The 21,158-nt window shown below is 50.7% G+C and overlaps 1 protein-coding gene across 1 annotated transcript in view; it reads left to right on the top strand.

Moving 5' to 3' along the window:
- Window positions 1-739: 739 nt before the first annotated feature.
- The window catches only part of smg1 (SMG1 nonsense mediated mRNA decay associated PI3K related kinase), a 29,472-nt gene continuing 9,053 nt past the window's right edge, over window positions 740-21,158 (top strand). The window contains exons 1-40 of the mRNA XM_035533824.1: window positions 740-1,026; window positions 3,018-3,175; window positions 3,467-3,619; window positions 4,045-4,181; window positions 4,694-4,752; window positions 4,883-5,096; window positions 5,809-5,934; window positions 6,069-6,141; window positions 6,228-6,325; window positions 6,427-6,600; window positions 7,385-7,606; window positions 8,008-8,109; window positions 8,223-8,492; window positions 8,602-8,732; window positions 8,867-9,028; window positions 9,266-9,384; window positions 10,630-10,717; window positions 10,944-11,045; window positions 11,157-11,300; window positions 11,786-12,021; window positions 12,510-12,706; window positions 13,025-13,186; window positions 13,652-13,806; window positions 14,239-14,384; window positions 14,502-14,706; window positions 15,131-15,240; window positions 15,410-15,554; window positions 15,919-16,078; window positions 16,510-16,627; window positions 16,840-17,085; window positions 17,267-17,551; window positions 18,027-18,171; window positions 18,350-18,488; window positions 18,632-18,853; window positions 18,928-19,108; window positions 19,278-19,439; window positions 19,713-19,933; window positions 20,058-20,212; window positions 20,541-20,763; window positions 20,882-21,128. Coding sequence (XP_035389717.1) covers window positions 950-1,026; window positions 3,018-3,175; window positions 3,467-3,619; window positions 4,045-4,181; window positions 4,694-4,752; window positions 4,883-5,096; window positions 5,809-5,934; window positions 6,069-6,141; window positions 6,228-6,325; window positions 6,427-6,600; window positions 7,385-7,606; window positions 8,008-8,109; window positions 8,223-8,492; window positions 8,602-8,732; window positions 8,867-9,028; window positions 9,266-9,384; window positions 10,630-10,717; window positions 10,944-11,045; window positions 11,157-11,300; window positions 11,786-12,021; window positions 12,510-12,706; window positions 13,025-13,186; window positions 13,652-13,806; window positions 14,239-14,384; window positions 14,502-14,706; window positions 15,131-15,240; window positions 15,410-15,554; window positions 15,919-16,078; window positions 16,510-16,627; window positions 16,840-17,085; window positions 17,267-17,551; window positions 18,027-18,171; window positions 18,350-18,488; window positions 18,632-18,853; window positions 18,928-19,108; window positions 19,278-19,439; window positions 19,713-19,933; window positions 20,058-20,212; window positions 20,541-20,763; window positions 20,882-21,128 — 6,469 coding nt within the window. The 5' untranslated portion in view covers window positions 740-949. The remainder of the gene's footprint in view (window positions 1,027-3,017; window positions 3,176-3,466; window positions 3,620-4,044; window positions 4,182-4,693; window positions 4,753-4,882; window positions 5,097-5,808; window positions 5,935-6,068; window positions 6,142-6,227; window positions 6,326-6,426; window positions 6,601-7,384; window positions 7,607-8,007; window positions 8,110-8,222; window positions 8,493-8,601; window positions 8,733-8,866; window positions 9,029-9,265; window positions 9,385-10,629; window positions 10,718-10,943; window positions 11,046-11,156; window positions 11,301-11,785; window positions 12,022-12,509; window positions 12,707-13,024; window positions 13,187-13,651; window positions 13,807-14,238; window positions 14,385-14,501; window positions 14,707-15,130; window positions 15,241-15,409; window positions 15,555-15,918; window positions 16,079-16,509; window positions 16,628-16,839; window positions 17,086-17,266; window positions 17,552-18,026; window positions 18,172-18,349; window positions 18,489-18,631; window positions 18,854-18,927; window positions 19,109-19,277; window positions 19,440-19,712; window positions 19,934-20,057; window positions 20,213-20,540; window positions 20,764-20,881; window positions 21,129-21,158) is intronic.

Here is a 21,158-nt window from a genome sequence, read left to right on the forward strand (position 1 = left end):
TATATGGGAGTACAGTGTTAACTGCTGCGTTATATGGGAGTACAGTGTTAACTGCTGCGTTATATGGGAGTACAGTGTTAACTGCTGCGTTATATGGGAGTACAGTGTTAACTGCTGCGTTATATGGGAGTACAGTGATGATGTATCATGTCATTACCCTTTCCCTTCATTCATACCCTGGAAGTTAATATTTGCTAAAGAGTGCAGTGACCTTTTACCCTGGTAAGGGCACGCAAAGAACACGCTGGATTTCTTTGGCAAGGGTTAAAGGGTTTCTTGGCATGCAAAATGATTTTGAATGATTTATTTTCGTTTTCTCCGCATATAATTGCATTATACATATAATGTATAATGTCCCTGCACATTCTCTCCCTCGCATGCCTTGTCTCTAGGCAACCACTCATATAGAGAATCTAACTAAATAGGAACGAAACGTTTTCTCGATGAAGTGAGATGGAATTGAAATCACAGTTTTCTGTAGATCGTTTCACAGATTGTTATTTTTTTAATTGCATACTCGAATTCTATCATTAGATTTTTAGAGCGCCATGGTCGCAGGCATGACTTTCGAGCAGAATTCAAAGCAAAAACATCTAGTGCTCTCCAGCTCGTTTTTTAAACACGCCGTGGAATGAATTTTATTACTATGTTGAAAAATGCCAGTTACCTAAAGCGGAGACATGCACGTAGTTCCAGATATTGACCAGTAGGTGTCACTGCCACGGCGGGTAAAAGCATTCACACGTCTGGGCACTGTGAAGAAATTGGAGAAATTGGAGAAATAGAGGGAGGGTCAGGCCGCTTGTTCGCACTTTTAAACACGGACTGTTTCGAAGTGTTTCGCCGCTTTGCCTGTTTATGCATGGGCACAGTATACATTTTGGTTAGAGTTTTGGTTGCTTGTGGACCTTCCCCGTGGTGAGCGGGTCATGCTGTCCTGGCGAAGGTAATGAGCCGCAAAGCCCTCGGGTCTCGGCTTAGCAGCGCCCATAAACTGCACCGGAACTGGAATGATTGGCAGACCAGGTTGGTATCGCTCCGTCGTTGAGTGTTTCTACCACAGCCCGCGGTTTCAGCAGGCCTAACCTTCGCCACTTTATTTAGCTAGGCTGTTAGCATTCCCTCCACGTGAGGAAGAACAGGTGCTTATCTTAGATTATACCTTTACATTATACATCTATAATTATTTACGTCTAAAGAGCCTTAGTGTATCATTTGCAAAAATCCTATCGCGGCTGAAGCAGTAGCGCTTGCTGTAGGACTTTATAGCCCTACATTTCCCCCTATGCTAGTTAGCTAGCCAGCTTCGTTAGCTGGCAAGCTAACGCTGAAAACAACAAACGTTATTTTTGCTTCTGGGGAAAAGCTGCCGCTTCTGATGCTATAACAACAGATCATACTCCTCGGTGTTTCAGCGTGATCCGTTCAATTGTCCTTTCGTCGTAGTCGGAGAAACAAACGACGGCGATCTAGCGACGGTTAGCTGGGCTGGCTAGCATGCTATTTAAGATCGCTAACCTGGCTAGCTTGCCTGAATACCTTGGCTGTAACACAACTGGCCCACGCACTGACGAGCAGCTTTAGCTTGTGCCCAGCTATTTCAACTGTTGTTTATTTTCTGGAGGTCGACGTTTCGGACAAAATCTGACCAGCTCAGTTTTCTTTGGCGTGCTATGTTTTGTAAAGCCAGCCAGCTACAAGCTTCTCCGGACGATAACTGGTTAGCAATGCTAGCTTAGCTGTCATTTTTTCAAACGTCCTGTACTGGATTTCATGGCTTATTGGTGTAAATTCGTCAACGAGTCGTTTCTCTCTGCATTTCTAAATGCTGTTGTTTTTTTTTACACTAGCATACTAGCTAGGTATCTTAAGTCCGTTTAGTTTGTTGTTCGTATTGCTCACCGTTGCTTATACCAGCCCGTTAGCTGCATAGCCAGTAGCGCTAACGAGAGCTAGCAAGCTAGGAGAACTAAGCGTCGATGTTTAAAACTAGACAGCAGGACAGCTGACAATTGTTTGAAATGGTAGATTAGATAAATGGAAGAAGTTCCAACAAGGAGTAGATGGCTAGCTCATACACCCCTTTTGGTGGGTAGGTTAGTTAGCCTGCAAGCTAACATGTACCTGAAATCTTGTGAACGATAATGTTTACTCGTTTCTCATGAAACGTGCGCCATAGGCTGTAATGTTGTGAAACAGTATGCTTTAACAATCAGCTAGAGATGGTAACTAGATTAATGTGACATGTATGCCATGTTATTTATTACTCTAGCTACCATCTCTAGGCAGTAAGTGTCAGTCTAGTAATAGACCACTTTGTAATTACTGTGAGTCGTGAAACTGTGTCAATGTATGAGCCACCTGGTTGGCAAGTTATTTGAACTCTCAAGTTGTGCAGTCACTGGCTCTCATGCTTGGTCCTGTTTCATACAGATCACCATCTGTAGTTTTTTTTTTTTTCATATGCTTTGCAAGAGAAACCTTTCTTTATGCAGAACAAGATGCTTTGTCTTTTCATGCCTTAAAGATCCAGATTCCCATCTTAATGCAGTCAGTCCTAAATTTGTTGCTTCAGTGTTTTTAGCATAGTTGTAGGTGTCTATGAAATGTATACAAAAAAGGAAAAATCTGTCATCTTGCCCTTATTTGACTTGTAAATTATTGCGAAACTGTAAGCAAGCAATGAATGATGTCAGTAAAGCCACACTCCTTTAGAAGATTTATTGTATACCGCCTACCTGCTGGTTTCTGCTGATAGTCGTTCATTAAATGGACCAATATTAGAAGACAAAACACGAGCTGTGTGTAAACCAACTATTTTGAGCGTTGAAGTATTGTCCTTTATTGCCAAAACGTCTTTTTTTTTTTTTTTTTATCTTTGAGTAAACCATGTGCTTTGACTTGTGAGTCAATATCATAGCCTGACCCGACACATCTGAGCAGTGTGTGGGATGTTTCTGTATTTGCCTTCGTGAGACGCCCTCTCGTTGATTGGCTGCATGTCGTGTGCGTTTCAGAGGCGACAGCGTGCCAGCCAGCCAGGAAGGTGTGAAGTGTAGTGTCTCCAGAGACCACGGTTTAGCAGCTCTCTACGCCACTCCACCCTCTGATCAGCCTGCCACCGCACCACTGCACAATGCTGTCTTCACTCCCTCCACTGTGCTGGAAGAAGGAGGTGTGTTCCGCATCCCCCAGCTTGCATGGAGCCCAGCTCCTGAAATGCCTGCTCTGCGTGCGGCTCTGAAGCGGTGCCGTGGTGCCCGGCTGGCACGGCCTGATCGGGATTGCTTGATAATTGCCTTTATGTGCCCTATTGAAAGATTGCTGAGAAGAAAACGAAACTGAAAGAAAGCCCAGGAGGGTTTGTGTATATTTGGAAAGTACCGTGTTTTCATGTAGGAGCATTGAACTGTGCACCTGTGTGCAGAACCCTTGCGCTGGTTCATACTCTCCATCCTTGTTGTAGGTGGATATGATGCTGACGGAGGCCTCGGGGAAAATACTTTTGGTTGGAAGTCGTTGGGGCAAGAGTTGAGGATCAATAATGTGACCACTGATTTGACCAGTTTTCAGCATGGAAACCGTGCTTTAGCTACAAAGGACATGAGGAAATCACAGGGTAGGTGTGCTGGACACACACTTATCTTGCGCTCTGTTCACTTTTATTGCTTCATTTTAAGGTGGCATGTATGTAGAGACATGGTACACTAGTTCTGAACAAACAAATGCTAATTTCACCAGCTATGTGTGTGACGCAGGCAGTGTTTAACCTTTGAGTAAATATAAGCAGGAAGTGTGAGAGCAGCTCAGTTGGTTAAATAGCAGTGTTATTAGTGCAGACATGAGCTCGGAGAGTTGGGACTGTGGTTGGAATGCCAGTCATGCCAGCGCCATTTGTCAGGGCTGTTAATCCTCGCCTTCCAAATTTGGTAGCTATCGTGTGACGGCAGAGACCTAACATGGGTCAGAATCGCTGTCACTAAGAAAACTGTGGGTTGGATTGAGTTGGGGTTTTTTAAATTATTATTTCTGGTCCTCTCTCAGACCGACCGCAGGCTCATTCTGATGAGTCTCGGCTCGCCAATCTTCTGCGGAGGGTGTCTCGGGAGGATGACCGGGACCGTAGGTTGACCACCATGAAACAAATGAGGGAACTTATTGTGCACTCAGAAAACAAGGTGGTAAGTTCAGATGCACTGTACGCAAATCAGTACCTCAACCCTCTGAAAATGCTGAAGATGCTGTTCACGCCCGCACACACCATGAAAACTTCAAGCTTCCGGCTTCATCACGATATTATACGATTCTTTTTATGTTGGAAACACAACAATTTTGTATTCAGCCATATTTATAATTAACAATACAATATGAATCTCCAGTGACACACAGTGAAAAGCCAAATTTTACATGTCTATTTCATTGCACAATAAAGTTCTTTAACATGAGGCTGACCATTAATTAAGGTTTGCTTGATAGGAAATTCTGTGGAGGTTACTGGGCTCTTTCAGCTTTGACCACAAATCAATAGATGAAATGCATTTTACTGAAGGCATCCGTCGTATTAGATGTGATGTTGCACCTCCTAAGATTTCGTTCGTTTTATGCACACTAGCGGTGTTTTTGAATCCGGAAGTGGTTCGTTCAATGGATTTTTTTTTTGTTTTGTTTTGTTTTTTGTTGTTCTTTGACTCAGGTCCTGGTGAAACAGTTGGATACCATTTTGAGCACCCTGAATGACATTTTAAACGAAAGGTACAGTTGCAAACGTGTTCATTTTGAGCAGTGTAAGTTGCGCCCGCTCAGACGGGTGTTTTTAACCTCGCCAGTAGATTCAGGTGGTTGGGCCTCCCTGCTGAGTGTGTGGGCCACCCTGTCCTTACAGCAGTAAACTCCTCCTGGAGCTCCGGCAGGAAGCCGCGTGCTCCCTGGGTCTGCTGTGCGTTGCCCTCAGCTACGAGGCCGAGAAGATCTTCAAGTGGATGTTTGGCAAGTTCAGTGCCTGCGCCAAGGACGAGGTGAAGCTGCTCTACCTTGTGGCAGTGTACAAGGCGCTGGAGACGGCCGGGGAGAAGAAGGCCTTCTCGCCCGTTATGCAGGTACGTGTGTGATGCACTCAGAAATGCAGCAGGAAAGGGCTTGGCAGGCGCTGTCCACAGGCCAGCGGGTTAGTGAGAATGTCCGGTCACGGCCAGAAATGCCAGCATCTCTGGACTTCTCCAAGAAGGTTGTTGCCATTTACAGATTCTTTGGTGTTCGGATGTCTGTTTCTTTTGTTTACATCGGAGCAACACAAAAAGCTTGGAGGGGGGTCATGTGATATCACTCAACACAGAAGTCCAGAAATGATTGTATGCCCTTATTACCAACACAAGTGGTGCTTGATTTCAGTGATAGATATTTTTTTTAATCCCCCTGCCCAATGCACTCCATTCAATTCAGGTTTATTGTTCTGGGACATGTTTGAAGTCAGGATTTGGGGTGGGGGGTGTGGAATGACTGAGGCTCTTCAAGGACCAGCGTGAAAACCTCTGCTCTGATGGACATCGACATGTTGGAGGTCCTGAAAAGTGCCTGTGTGCTTAACAACCCCTTTCTGGACGTTGAGATGGGAGCCTTTAGATCAGAGGGCCGTACGGCACGTCCCCGTTACACCTGCACGCCACCACCAGAGCCCTTGATCCCTGTTCCACAACCACCCCATGCGTCCTGGGCTCGCAGGGCGCCTCGGTGCCGGGAGATGCAGCTCCGGCGTGTGGCTGTTGTGGGGGCCCGTCACCGAGCTCTGTGTGTCTGGTTGTTTCTGTGCAGCTGGTGATGAGCAGCCTGCAGTCCATCCTGGAGAATCTGGACACCCCGGAGCTGCTGTGTCAGAGTGTGAAGTGCATTCTGCTGGTGGCTCACTGCTACCCACACATCTTCAGCACCAACTTCAGAGTAAATATCCTCTCTCTCTCTCTCTCTCTCTCTCTCTCTCTCTCTCTCTCTCTCTCTCTCTCTCTCTCTCTCTCTCCATCCCTCTCTCTCTGTGAAGGACAGGTGCTCATGTCATGATTCGCCCTTTGTTTCAGGACACTGTGGACATTCTTGTGGGTTGGCATATAGATCACACTCAGAAGCAGTCTCTGACTCTACAGGTGTCTGGTAAGAGTGTGGGGTGTGTGTGGGGGGTGGGGGGGGGGTGTTCCAGCTGCTGAAGGGATGAAGGTAGTTTGCGTGTTTCCACCCAGGTTGGCTGCAGAGCCTGGAGCAGTTTTGGGTGGCGGACTTGGCTTTCTCTACCACTCTTCTGGGGCAGTTTCTGGAAGACATGGAAGCCTATGCAGAGGTAAAAAACCAAACAAACAAAAATCCACAACTGTTGAAAAACGGTCTTTGTATGTGTGTTTTGACGGTTCCTCTGAGCCCATGGGCTGTCCTTGTCCTCAGGACCTGAGTCAGGTGGTATCGGGGGAGGTGGTGGACGAGGATGTGCCGCCGCCCACCGTGTCTCTACCCAAGCTGGCGGCGCTCCTGAGGGTCTTCAGCACGGTGGTGCGAAGCATTGGGGAACGCTTCAATCCCATCCGCGGCCCTCCCATCACGGAGGCCTACGTCACCGATGTGAGGCTCCCACGCACACGGCTTTGGGCATGATGGTGTCACAGTTCAGTTGGCAGAATGAAGCTACTGGGCAAATTGCAATTGTTTGGCTTTTTGTGTTATGCTTTAGGCTGTAGATCAGTGACACAAAACAGCCTCAGAGGTGTCCGTGTAGGCTGTAGAACAGAGCTCGTTACATCACAGCCTGCAAGGTGCAGGTTTACGTCAGTCAGGCGTGATGACAGTGGCCAACCAGTTACATCAATCATTTAATCAACTACAAAGGTTCAGATATGAGTACTACTGCACTAGAGTAACCATCACAGGACACGTAATGATGTAATCCCTTCAGAATAAGCTCTTGATGTAGGTCATAATGCAGTAATTCTGAGTACAAGTATGTGACTACATTTATCAAATATGTTTGTGTAGTTGTGGTCAACGGGGTGTGACGAACACAAGCTGATCTCAGATGAGTGCTACCGTGCTAGTCTCTGAAGAGGCTTTTGTCCTGCAGAGGGGTGTTCCCACCCTAATCTCATACCCCATTCAGTTAAGCAAAGCTGTAACATCTGAATATTAGGGCCTGGTGTGTTAGCTGGGTAGGGAAAAAAACTACACGGAGTGAGTCCAGGAACCAGTGTCGTAGGAGTATTGTAAGGCGTAATTATACGTGTGCTATCTAAAGGGGGCGGGGTTAACGAGTTTAAATCGAAGCGCTTTTTATACTTGTCCAAATTTATTGTTGCGTTTCTGCAGCTGTGAATTAAAAAATGGTAAAATTGCGCTCGCTGTCCCGCAACAGGTCTTGAACCGCGTGTTGGCGTGCGTCAAGGCGGCCAAGCAGGTGTTCTTCTCGGAGGCCGTGCTGACAGCGGGGAACGAGTGCGTGTGCGTACTGCTGATGAGCGTGGACCCCAACAGTCTGCTGGCTGGCGCGGTGATCTCCTACGGCTTGGACCAGCTGGACAGCTGCCGATCCTGCAGCCCGGAGTATAGCGTGGCAGTCCTCAACCTGCTCACGCTGGTGAGACTCGAACCCGGGCGGGGTTATGGGGGGAGCAGAGGGACCCGGGACCCTCCTGTCACTAAAGAAGCAGGGAGACCTGCTTGTATGAGCTCATATAAGTAATGTTGGCTTACCTGCGGACAAGGGTTACGTCCCAAACTGGGTACTGTGCACTACGTACTTAATTGTACTTACTACTTTCAAACGAGCGTGGAACATTTTTGGTTACCAATACAGAGGGATGCTCCCTGACCATTGAACTTCATGGCAAAAGCCTTTGACTCGCCACATTGGTCTCATGTTAAGCACTGTACTTACACTTAAACCAATCAGTTGCATTTTTTTTCATTCTCTAAAATGGCTTTTCTGTAAAGCAGGTTACAGTGTTAGAGTTCCTCCTCCGTCTTTTGTCCCTGTAGATTGTTGAGCAGATAAACACCAAGCTCCCTGCTACGTTTGTGGAAAAGCTCCTGGCCCCGACGTCCCAGCTTCTGGAGCTGCGCTTCCACCGGGAGCGAGAGGTACGGCGTAAATGTTCCCACCTTCTTCCAAGACCTCACCATGCACGCATCTCCTTCTGTCTTGCTCTCCCCTCCATGTCCAAGCTCACGTCTTGCGGTCTTGTGGCTTGCAGGTGATGGTGGCGGCCCACGCCGTGTATCAGGCCCTGCTGAGTCTGAAGAACATCCCCATCCTGGAGGCGGCGTATAAGCTGGTTCTGGGCGAGATGGGTTGTGCCCTCAACAGCCTGCGGGACCTTCTGGGCCTGCCAGCCGTCTGTCCTCACATCCAGCACCCGGCCTTCGCCTCCCTGAGCCTCAGCCCCGAGAGAGCCGAGTTCACCCTCATCTTCAACCTCAGCGCCCTCACGACCATCGGCAACACCAAGAACTCCCTCATCGGGGTAACGACCCCATGCCTGGCGCTCTGTTTGATGTCTGCGTTTTGTTTGCTTGTTTGATTGATGTAGTTTTCGTTGAACTGACTGGGTGTGTGTTTGTGCTTGTGTGCAGATGTGGGCTCTGTCTCCCACCGTGTTTGCTCTGCTCAGTCAGAACCTGCTGGTGGTTCACAATGAGCTGGCCGTTCACCACCCTGCCATCCAGTATGCTGTTCTCTACACCCTCTACTCCCACTGTACCAGGTACTCCCACCACCTACCAGGCTTCTCACACTCACTGCTCACCTCTTGCTTGTTATCAGGATGTAATATATTGCTGTTTTTGTTGCCTTATTGTCATTCTCTCTCTCTGCCTCCACCACACATCCCACCACCAGACACGACCACTTCATCTCCAGCAGCTTGAGCTCCTCATCGCCCTCTCTGTTCGACGGGGCTGTCATCAGCACGGTTACCACAGCAACCAAGAAGCATTTCGGCACGCTGCTCAGTCTGCTGGGAATGCTGCTGAGTAAAGATCACCTGAACTCGGAGGCCAGGTATACCCAATACCACCCCCCCCCCACCCCCCCGTGGCGCTTAACGAGGCTTAACGAAGCCCAATGAGCTCTCATTCAGCACATCTCTCAATTAAAGCGCTGTGATGTCGCTCTCGCTCGGGTTGCTGTCATGTTGAATTTCCTGGAGGAGGAAGATATCAGGATGGTGAAAGTGACCCCCCCCCCCCCCCGTATCAATGTCCCTTGGTTTAATTAAAGCGTCTGTTCTTTGTACAGGAGGCTGCTGCTCACCTGGTCTCTGGAGGTCTCTCTGCTGCTGTTGAAGTCTGAAACATACTCTCCACTTCTCTCCTTGTCCTCCTTTCACAGGTTCTGTAAAGGACTTCTGGCAAATGGTGAGTGGGGGGGGGACATTTTTCAACCACTCCAGTTGCTGAAAACTATATCACAGTATACACCGTACAGCCAAAAGTGCCACCTGACGTTACACTTGCATGAGCCTGTGGGGGGGACCATGGGTGCTAATATGGATTCCCCCCCCCCCCCCCCCCCCCCCCCCCCCCCCCCCCCCCCCACTGCTCAGTTTCCACTCTTCTGAGAAGGCTTGCTACAAGTCTTTGGAGTGCATCTGTGGGAGTCTCTTTACTTTAAAAGAGCGTTTGTGAGATTAGGCCCTGATGTTGGACCGGAAGACCTGGCTCGCAATCACCATTCCATTCCACCCCAGAGGTGTTCAGTGGGATTGAGGTCAGCACAGAGCAGGCCACTGGAGTTCCTCCACACTAAAGTTGTCCAACCGTGTCATTATGGACCTTGCTTTGTGCACGAGGCCACAGCCCTGCTGGAACAGCTAAGGGCCTTCCTCAAACTTGCCATAAATTCGGAGGCATATGATTATCTAGAATGTCTTTGGGTGCTGTAGCATTAACCTTACCCTCCACTAGAGTGAAGAGGCCCAGTCAAATCCACCAGACTACCGGACACTGAAGCTTGAGCCATCAGTCCCGAGCAGGCGCATGCCTCTCACCTGTAGCTCACCCAGTTGAGCGGGTAGACCATGCTGCTAGGAAGTCCATGGTCATGCGTGCTGTCTTACTGATAGATATGCATGTAGGCCTGCCAAATGCCGTATGTGTTTACATCGCTCCAGTCAACAGAGTGACCTAGAATGTACATGGTGACTGTAAGCTAGTCTGAAGCTCCTTACACAAGTTGTTTGTGCTGATGTTGATTCCAGAAGCTGTTCCTTTTAAAAAAAATTGTTTATTTCTTTTATTATTATTATAATAAATAATAATATTATTATTATTATTATTATTATTATTATTATTATTATTTAACACTTAAGGTTGACTGGGCCAGATCTAGCAGGGTAGCAATTTCACAGACTGACTCGTGGCAAAGATGGTGTCCTGTGATGGTGCATATTTAAAGTCACTGAGTACAGCCTGTTCTACTGCAAGGGTGGTGAGGCTGTTCACATACCTTTTGGAGGTAGTTTAGTTGATGTACTGACACATTACTGTTGAATCTCCAGTGAAGGTCACCCTTTTTCTGGCAGCCACACAGAGATGAGTGTCGAGTTGGCCTTGGGGATTTTTGGTATTGACATCACTCTGCTTTTTTTCTTTTTGGTGAAGCATTAAATGAAGAACCCAGCGTGTGCCTACACACTTGCAGCAGCCTGCAAGTTCTCTGCTCTTCCCTGCCAACGGACCTGCTGCAAAGGTCAGGACATGTACACGCACGCACGCACACACACACACACAACTTTCAATACCTGAACTATACAGTACCAGTCCAAGGTTGGGTCACTCCTGGTGTTGAGTTTTCCGTTTTACAGTTTGACCTAAAAACTTCTGCTTCTGTAAGTTCCCTGCCCTGAATGTCCATTGAGCCTTTTGAGCCTGGTCCCTGACGGGAGGTCTGAGCCTGCTTCCTGTTTCCTGTGAAGGTGTGTGGACGTGTGCAGAGTTCAGCTGGTTCACTCGGCTCTTCGAGTCCGGCAGGCCTTTGGCAGGCTGCTGAGGTCCGTCCCGCTGCACGTGGCTCTGAGGTGAGTTCCCCTTCACGTCCCTCCGCCTGGAGCTGTGTACGTAAACACACTTTTGCAGGACCTTTCTGCCTCTTCCGCGGAAAGTAACTGTGTGTGTGTGTTTTTCCCCAGCACGAACTGCAGTCCCACTGAGATCCACCAGATCTCTCTGGCTATCCATCGCCACATGAGCAAAGCGCCCAGCAACACCTTCCACCCCCAGGACTTCTCTGACCTCATCAGCTTCATCCTGTACGGGACGGTTCATCGCAGCGGGTGAGAAGCGCGGGACAGCAGCTTACATTCCATCATAACAGAAACAAACTTGCTGGTCTTCCTTTGGAAAGTGTTTGTGTTTTTGTTTTGCCGATCTAGGAACAGTTACCTCTCATCACCTTTATATTGCCTGCAGTGTTTTAATTAGGCCCAAAAACTGATCTCAGATTAGGATTTTTCTTTTCATAAATGTAATTAAATGCAGTCCATTGATTTGTTTAGGTTTAATGCAAAATGTATCTTTTGTCAATCTTTAGAACAACATTTTCAGAAAGCTGTAATGTACTATTAAGCCTTCAACAACTCAGATTCATTGTGCTGTGAACAGTGTCATTCCACATAAATGCACTCTGGCTATTTTTCTTTACATGATCAAATCGGAAAAAAAATGTGTTAAATGATGCAGGTCACTCTTGAAGCAGCTAACATCAAGGGTTCCTAACTGATTTTAAACACGGATTTTTAAAAACGCGTGTGTGTGGCAGGAAGGAGCCATGGCTGGAGAGGCTGTACCACAGCTGTCAGCGGCTGGAGAAGCGCGAGGGCGGGGCTGTGTCTCGCGCCCTGGAGAAGCGTGAGGGCGGGGCGGTGTCCCACGCCCTGCTGAAGACGGAGGCCGTACTCTGGCAGTGGGCGGTGTGGGAGGCAGCCCAGTTCACTGTGCTCTCCAAACTGCGCACTCCTCTGGGACGAGCACAAGACACCTTTCAGACCATCGAAGGTCTGTGCAGGGGGCCTCTTCTCTGTGGTTTATTTGGTCACTCGTGTCAGGGGCCTCTTCTCTAGGTTTATATGGTTACACTTACAGCATCAGCGTTTTCCAGGCAGTTAGTGTAACCACTGTCTAACCACACAGAACAGAGTAGGTGGATAAGGCCTGGGAAGCCCTAGTCTGCATTAGCATTACAGAAAAGGTCAGAGACAGGACTGATTTAGGATTTGTCATGTGTAGATTAAACATAACAAATGTGGAGAATCTGAAATCAACATAAACAAACACTCAGAACTGTGCATATCTCCCCTGTGCTCACCCGCCCACCACACACATTTTGTTTTATGTTTGTTTAATCTGATTTTGAATTGGATATGGGATAAAGAGTCTTCTCTACAACTGATGAGTCCCTCATGGATTTTCTGCTGTCATCACTGAGACGTGGCAATTGGCTGCTGGGCCTTCAGTGAGACTTGGTGCGTCTCACCCCCGTGCAGGCATGATCCGCAGCCTGGCGGCCCACGGGCTGAACAGCGAGCAGGAGCTGGGCCAGTGGAGTGGGGGCGAGAGTGACGAGGGCCACCACACCAACCAGCTGCGCCTGGCCCTACTGCTGCAGTTCCTGGAGGACCTGGAGAAGCTCATGTACAACGCCTACGAAGGCTGCGCCAATGCGCTCACTGCGCCACCCAAGGTAATGCCTGGCACCTGAACACACACTGCACCAGTCTCGGTGGTGGTGGTGGTGGTTTGTTTATTAAAATGTTTATTTTACTAAAACATGGTTTTCACAGTGAAACTTGAAATTCAGTCCAGTCAGTAAGATTGGCCACTTCTAAATGAGTATTTAATGTATTGGGGGCATGTTAAAAATTAATTAATGAAAATCAGCATTTTTCTTAAACTCTGAGGTAACGTTTACAGGTTTAACATGCGGACTAACCAGCCTCCAGCTCTTCCTGAGTGACACTGACGTGTTTGTCCGTCTTCCCCACCATGTTTCACTGCTCAGGGCATCAGGACGTTTTTCTACACCAATCGTCAAACATGCCAGGACTGGCTGACCAGGATCCGTATGGCGCTGATGAGGGTGGGGCTTCTGTCCGGCCAGCCGGCTGTCACGGTCCGCCATGGCTTCGATCTGCTGGCAGAGATCAAGAACAGCAATGCGCAGGTCAGGCCCTGCCCACCGTCCCGCCCCTGCATTGTGATGCTCCGCCTCCTGCCCCAGCCATCATGCTCTGCCCCCAACCTTTTTTAAAAAATCCATTTCCTTCTGACTACTTCACGGATAACATTTTGAGAGAAATTTTTAGCTAATAAAAAAGTTCATTAAAATCTTGCAGTCGTTTTTAAACGCCTAAACCCAGAAACAGAAGTTTGGGGGTTTTGGTGGAACAAAAGACCAGGCGAATGCATTCTGTTGAAGGTTAATCAAGACTTGGTTTCTAGATTCGAAAGCGAGAAGTAAAGTGTTCATCTCAGTACCCATGCACTAATGCAGACTCTCAGCAGGGCCAGACTAGACCTGGACTCCACTCCCGCCAAATTTCTAAAAATGCTCTTCTGAAATCAGGAGAGCTGAATGCATTATGCTTGTGGCGTTGCTGGTTTAATGCCGGTTGTGCTGCTCCTGCAGGGTCCTGAGCTGGAGGTCCCTGTCACCATGCTGGTGGAGGCTCTGTGTGAGCTGCGCTGTCCCGAGGCCATCCAGGGCCTGGCTGCCTGGAGCCTGGCTAATATGGGCAAGAGTCTGGCCTGGGTGGGCTCCGTGGGACTCCAGGCAGAGGGCCGGTGAGTTAAGCAGTGCTGCTTTCACCACCTTTGAGCCATACGGGGTTGTCTCTTCTGGCCTGTGGCGGCAGGTGTGCTGGGAGCCGTCCTCAGCTCACTAATGAAGAGTTCTCCAGTGCTTTTATTGCTCAGTTGGTGCACCTGGTCCATCAGATGAAGAAGGTACTGATATTTAAAGTTCATGTGTTGAGTGAGGGTAGACCACACCGATCTCTGCGGTGCTGGTGGACTGAGATACTCCAGCTTTAAGGTTTCCCGGAACCCAACGCGCTCTGCTCAAACATGAGCTAATTACGAAGCCCTCTGTAAGGTGTGTGGGAGCGCCGGGCCGCCGGGAATAATCCAGTGGTTCACAGCTTAGATGTGGGAGGAGACGTGGCACACTGCTCTTTGCCCAGCTGTGTGTGTGGGTGTGGGTGTGTGTGGTCACAGGTTTGAGAAGGCTGCGCTGGAGTATCAGGAGCAGTTGTGTGCTGTCACAGGGGTGGACTGCTCCATCAAAGGCTTTGATGGGTCTTTACTGAAGCTCACCAACCCCAGCCCAGGAAACGGCACCAGCCCCAAGCACACATGCAGTGGTGTGTCCTCAGGAACAAAACACACACACACACACACACACACGTGTGCGCACACAAACACACGCGCCCAAACATTAAATATCTCCTCTCCCCATCTCCACATATTACTGTGTCTAGGAGACGGCAGGAAGACTGTGCTGCTGAAGTCAAGTGAGTGTTCACCGGAGGTACTCAACTTCCTGGCCAACAAGGCATGCGATTGCTATGTGGCCCTGGGCGACTGGTCCTCCGTGCAGGAGTGGCAGGCCAGTATGCAGACCCTCAAAAAGAACAGCAGCACCTCCTCCGCCCTCAGCCTCAAGACAGACTTCAACTACATCAAGTGAGCGGCGCTGGGACTGGTTTGACAGCTAGAGTTTCAGGCCAAGCCCTAGTAAAGGGGTTAAATGTGTAATTTAATCCTAAAAGGATCATAGCTAGGATTCATTTACAAAACATCACGCGTTAATCTTTAAGGTTGCAGCAAATACAATGGGCAAAAATCACTTTTTATAAAAATGGTTCTGTCGTGAAGCAGTGTTGGATTAGTTGAAACATTTGGTTGTTGAATGTCGTACCTAAGAGATGCTATTATGTAATTCTGGTGTGTGTGTGTGTGTGTGTGTGTGTGTGTGTGTGTGTGTGTGTGTGTGTGTGTGTGTGTGTGTGTGTGTGTGTGTGTGTGTGTGTGTGTGTGTGTGTGTGTGTGTGTGTGTGTGTGTGTGTGTGTGTGTGTGTGTGTGTGTGCGCGCGCGTGTGGTCTACAGGGCTCTGAGCAGGTTTGAGGATGGCGATTTCCCCGAATGCCGTGCTCAGCTGGAGCTTCTACCTGGAGAAGACTACGGCCTCCGCAACTCCACCACAAAGGACAAGCTAGGTACGTTATAGCCGCTACGTACGCCTAAGTTACAATCACTACGTTACGACTACTATGTACGTTTACGTTGAGATGTTGTGTATCAGCCTCCCTGGTATGCAAATATCGGCATTGAAAACCACTCATGTTGGCCGAGTACTAATAATAGCGTGCGTGTGTGTCTGTGTAGACCTGAAGAGACTCTTACCTGCTGTCCTGAGCCCTGATCCATCGGAACTGCAGAAGGCCATTGAGGTGCAGCTGCTGAGGGGGGCCGTGGGAGCCATCATGTCCGCCAGCCACGAGCCGGACCAGAAAGCCCAGCCTTCATCGGAGTACGTGTGCCCCGCCCGTCGCTCTGTGGAGTTTCGCCACTGAATGTGGGACTGAGGGGAAACACATTACGTAGCAGGGCATGGCTGTTTGTTTCCTGGCTGTCCGCCAATCTCCTGGCATCCACGTAAAACGGAGCCCTGCTTGTGGAATCAGCCCTTTTGTTGGGGTGAACTGGAGCCCGTCGGATGGTTTTCTTCTTTTTACCAAATCATGCTGCCATAGAGTCTTGCCAAGGCTGGAATTCACCACCTTTTCTTCAGCCAGTCTGCATTTAGCCATCTTCAACCCTGCAAAGCCTGTACTGCGTGCGTATGTCCGTGACTGTGACATTCACGGATCTTTTTCCCTCCACCCCTGGCTCAGGACTCTGATGAAGTACCTGAAGCAGACAGGACGTATTGCCCTGGGCCCTCTGCGCCTGTCCACGCTGACGCTGGCTGACACGTTGCCCACCCTCAACACCTTGCAGCTCTACTGTGCCAGCGCCCTGGAGACCTCGGTCTGCGGCCAGCAGCCCCCGGAGGTCAGCCCGCACCCACACACTGGCCGGCGGGCCCAAGCTCCGCCTGTCACCTCCTGCTCCTCCTCCTCTGCCACTCTGTGCCTAGGAGCTTTGCAGACCAGTTCAAACAGCAGGATTTTGCTCATTTACATAAAGCCAAAACAAATTGACAGACATTCTCTTAAACATCCTGCCCCAATTCGGAACTCTGCTCTTGTGGTGCAACCTGAGTACCGCTGTTGGGAGCATTAAAAAACATTTGACCACCCAAAGAGGTGGACTTGTTTAAGATTCTAAGCTTCTCAGGTTCCAGCTGAAGTTTAGAAACGTGTGTAACACATTCATTCAAACCAAACTAACTCACCATACATTCTGTCTCCCTCTCTTAGAGTTCCTAATGTTCTGTGGTATTTCTTACACATCACCCCCTCTCTGTGTCTGTCTCTGTCTAGGACTGCCTGATACCTCTCTTCAGTGAAGCTTTGACCACCTGTAAACAGCAGGACGTCCAGCCCTGGCTGCATGCTCTCCGCTACACCATCTTCCAGAGGGAGCTCTTCAAGCTCAGAGGTAGCTGGCAGATGTTCTACAGACGCACATACTCCCCAACAGGGGTCGCCTGCGTGGAGAGATGCAGTAGCTCAGCGGGGCCGAGCTTCACACCAGGACCTGTAACCAGGATGCCTGTCATTCTTGGTTCGATGCCCTGTTGGGGAGGTGTACTGGAAGGGCAGTATGTTGGCCAACAGCTGCCTTGTGCTCATAAACTGTTGCTTGTGTAGGTTCCTCAGGCACTGTGGACTCCCACTTGATGGAGCTATGTCTGACAGCGGTCAAGTTTGCCCGTAAGCAGGGCAACATCGCCCTGGCATCCCGACTGCTGGCCCAGTGCAGCAAACCCACAGTCGACGACTTGGAGACTTCTGACCTGGCACACAGCTTCAGGCAGCTGTCGCTAGAGGGCGCTGTGGGCGAGGAATGGGGACCAGAGTTGAAGATGGAGAGGGCTAAAGTTCTGTTCGCTGCAGGTGAGTCTGCTCGGCCTGGCCGTTTGTGCGGGGGGCGTGGCTTCCCCTCCCTGTCCTACGGACCCCGTGACGTGCGTGTTTTTACACCCCACTGAACTCCTCAGGTCATTCTTAAGCACCTCCCGTGTGCTTTTAAAACAAGCGTGCTGCTCTGTGATATTCCCCTCCCCGCTGTCACCAGGGCAATCGATGGCCGCCATGGAGACGCTGAGCTCGTGTGCGCTGGCGTACTGCCGCTCAGGGAAGTGCGAGCGGGCCGCGTCCCGCTCCGTGCTCACGCTCTGCAAGTGGCTGCTCGCTGACTGGAAAGAGCTCACGCCGCAGCTGAAGCAGGCGGTGAAGAAGAACACAGGCTCCGCCCCTGCCCCTGGCTCCGCCCTCTCCGCTCTCAGCAAGAACGTCGCCGGCCTGCTGGAGCTGCCGGTGGAGGAGCAGGGTCTGCCTCCCATCACCACAGAGACCACAGGTATTGGCACTGAATTACTGGAGTGTTTCACATGGCATGAATGTTTTATTTCAGACATGTAATGGTTTTATGTCCTGGCACTGGCACTTCTTTGCTGATGTTGGTGTGTTTAACTGGTACAATCCATAGTCTGTTTACATACGAGAATTCAGATATGGATTTCGGAGCATAGCCATATCCCGTCTCCTTGAGCCTATGAAATTCCATGGGGCAGTGGTAGCTCAGTGGTTAAGGTACTTGACTTGTAATTGGAAGGTTGCTGGTTCAATCTCCACCACTACCAAGTTGCCACTGTTGGGCCCCTGAGCAAGACCCTTAACCCTCAATTGCTCAAGTTGTACTCATATGTCATAATTGTAAGTCACTTTGGATAAAAGCGTCAGCTAGATGCCGTAAATGTAAATCAGATCAGCAGTGTTTTCATCGTCAGACCAGCACTGTGTGTCTATAATTTCCATTTCTTTCTTTTTGCTAGTAAGTGTAGGTGTTGGGGAGGCGGACTTTGTCCTGGGCCAGCTGTACCAGCTGTCTGCTAGCCAGGCCCCTGAGGTAGCCAAAGCCTGGGCTGCGCTAGCCAGCTGGACCTATAGATGGGGTCGGAAGGTTGTGGACAACGCCAGGTGTGTGTGTGTGTGTGTGTGTGTGTGTGTGTGTGTGTGTGTGTGTGTGTGTGTGTGTGTGTGTGTGTGTGTGTGTGTGTGTGTGTGTGTGTGTGTGTGTGTGTGTGTGTGTGTGTGTTGAAGTCCGTTATATATTGTAACATGTGATTTGGAGCATTAATGTTTTTGAACCTTCCAGTCAAGGTGAAGGGGTTCCTCTGCTCCTGGGGGAGAAGAAGGAGGTCGAGGAGTTGCTTCCATCTGGCACCAGTGAGGAGGAGAAGGAGACCATCTTCAGCATTCTGGGCCAGGCCATGTGTCGCCCAGCTGGGATCCAGGTGAGCGCTGGGGGTCGGGTGCCCAGGGAACCAGAACACTGAGGAGCTTGTTGGCACAAAATGTGGGCTATGAAACAGACGTCAGTACACGTTGGATAGGCCAGTTTCTGTTCAGTGTGTGTTTGTGACCACCTGCCCCCCAGGACGAGGACATGGCCTTGCAGAACGAAGAGGACGAGGAAGACGACATGGTGGACGTGATCTGGAGGCAGCTGCTGGGCTCGTGTGCATGGCTGGCGGAGGCCGAGGACGGCGTGATGGAGGGGCTGATCAGGGTGTGGAGGCGGGTGGTGGACCGCGTCTTCAGCCTCTACCGCGTCTCCTGCAGGGCCTACTTTACCTTCCTCAAGCTCAACGCTGGGCAGGTCAGCAGTGTTCGGCAGCGCTGAGGTACGCCTCGCTGTGTCTCGAGTGTCACTGATGTGCGTGTGCCGCGCAGGTGCCCGTCAACGAGGACGACCCCAAGCTGCTGCTTAACAGCCAGGGCCGCAAGCAGAGCAGCGATGACGTGATCGTCATGGCGACGCTGCGCCTCCTGCGCCTGCTGGTGAAGCATGCCGGCGAACTGAGGGAGGGGCTGGAGCTCGGCCTGGCGGCCACGCCCACTGCCCCCTGGAGAGGTGAGCTCTGCCCCCTCGTCTCGCATTGATCAAGTTTTTAGCTGCAAAGCCCTCAAGGGGGTGCTGTTCGCACCCTGGTAGCGTTTGCCTCCGTCCCTGAGAGAGCGTAAATGGTGAGGTGTGTGTGTGTGTGTGTGTGTGTGTGTGTGTGTGTGTGTGGCCTCTTAAGGCATCATCCCCCAGCTGTTCTCCAGGCTCAACCACCCGGAGGGATACATCCGCCAGAGTATCTGCAGCCTGCTGTGCCGTGTGGCCCAGGACTCGCCCCACCTCATCCTCTACCCTGCTATTGTAGGCTCCATCTCCCTCGGGGGAGAAGCCCAGGCTGCAGGTGCGCTACACCCGTCCCCCTCACAGAAGCTGTTCAGCATGACAACGCTGACGGTGATGATTCGGTGACTCTGATTGTTCTGATGTGGTGATTCGGTTCATTTGTCACACAATCCTTGTGCTCAGCTGGTCTGGGTCTCTGAGGACGCCGTGTGAGTTCTGCGGATAGGCTTGACCACCTTAAGTGGGCATTTTGAGCATTTGAAAAGCATTTCTGCAATATATTTTCTCCATCTGCGATGTCCGTGTGTGTGTGTTTGTGTGTGTGGAGCAGGCAGCAAGCTGCCGTCAGCTCTGCCCACCCTGCTGGGTACCATGCAAGATGAGGCGCTCTGTGGGACTGGCAGCCAGCCAGGCAGCGCGCCTGCCTCCCAGGAGAGTGGCCGTGCAGAGGAACTGGGTCCCTGCTCCAGCGAGGATCAGGCCATGATGCAGGACTGCTACAGCAAGATCGTGGACACGCTGTCCTCCGGCAACCCCACCATGGTGCTGCAGGTGGGTTCTGTGGCCGGCTGGCCGTCTGAGCACGGGGCAGAAGGCGGGGGGGTTGGGCAGGGTGGGATTGCTGCCTGTCTGATGATACTGGGGTGTGTGTGTGTGTGTGTGTGTGTGCGCGCAGGTGCAGGTACTGGTGGGGGAGCTGCGGCGCGTCACTCTCCTGTGGGACGAGCTCTGGCTGGGGGTCTTGCAGCAACAGCACATGCACGTCCTGCGCAGGATCCAACAGCTCGAGGACGAAGTCAAAAGGGTGCAGAACAACAACACACTGCGCAAGTACGACCTCCACCCGTGTAGTCACTCCATCTGTACTACACACCTCCGCAGCCTCCACCCGTGTAGTCACTCCATCTCGACTATACAACACTTTCGGGGGGGTTTTTTTGGCCATCCAGGGCCATTTTACAACTGAGCGAGAAACGTTTGTTTGTTTGTTGACTCCACACAACAGTTTTGCGCAGACTTTTTCAGCCTGTAGAAAATCAAGCCTTCCAGGCGTGGCTACGGTCTGACTGCTGTCACTCGGCTGTCCTACGTGCTGGGCCGCTCCCGAGCGGCCTCTCGTCTGACTGCGTCTCTCTGCCACCGGGTGGTGCTGTCCTAGGGAGGAGAAGGTTGCCATCATGCGGGAGAAGCATTCCGCCCTCATGCGGCCGGTGGTGTTCGCCCTGGACCACGTGCGCACAATCACGGCCGCCGCTGCGGAAACGCCACACGAGACCTGGTTCCAGGAGACATATGGGGAGGCCATCCGTAGCGCGCTGGAGAGGCTGAGGAGTCCGCTCAACCCGGCCAACCCTGCCAGCAGCTGGGTGCCTTTCAAACAGGTCGGGGCTCGTGTGTGTGTGTGTGTGTGTGTGTGTGTAGTACAGTACTGGTGGATATATTCAGACTGCCCACAGAACCTGCCCTCATTCAGTATTCATGCCCCCGGTCCCATCCTAGATCATGTTGAGTCTGCAGCAGCGAGCGCAGAAGCGTGCCAGCTACCTCCTGCGGCTGGACGAGATCAGCCCACGTCTGGCCTCCATGAGCAGCACAGAGATGGCACTCCCGGGGGAGGTGTCAGTCACCGATGCCATCACCATCCAGAACGTGGGCAACACAATCACCATCCTACCCACCAAGACCAAGCCCAAAAAGCTCTATTTCCTTGGGTCTGATGGCCGGAACTACCCTTACCTGTTCAAAGGTGAGGAGAGATGTCTGATGGTTTCAGAAA

Source organism: Electrophorus electricus, chromosome 1 (genome assembly GCF_013358815.1).
Source record: "Electrophorus electricus isolate fEleEle1 chromosome 1, fEleEle1.pri, whole genome shotgun sequence".
NCBI classification, from domain to species: Eukaryota; Metazoa; Chordata; class Actinopteri; order Gymnotiformes; family Gymnotidae; genus Electrophorus; species Electrophorus electricus.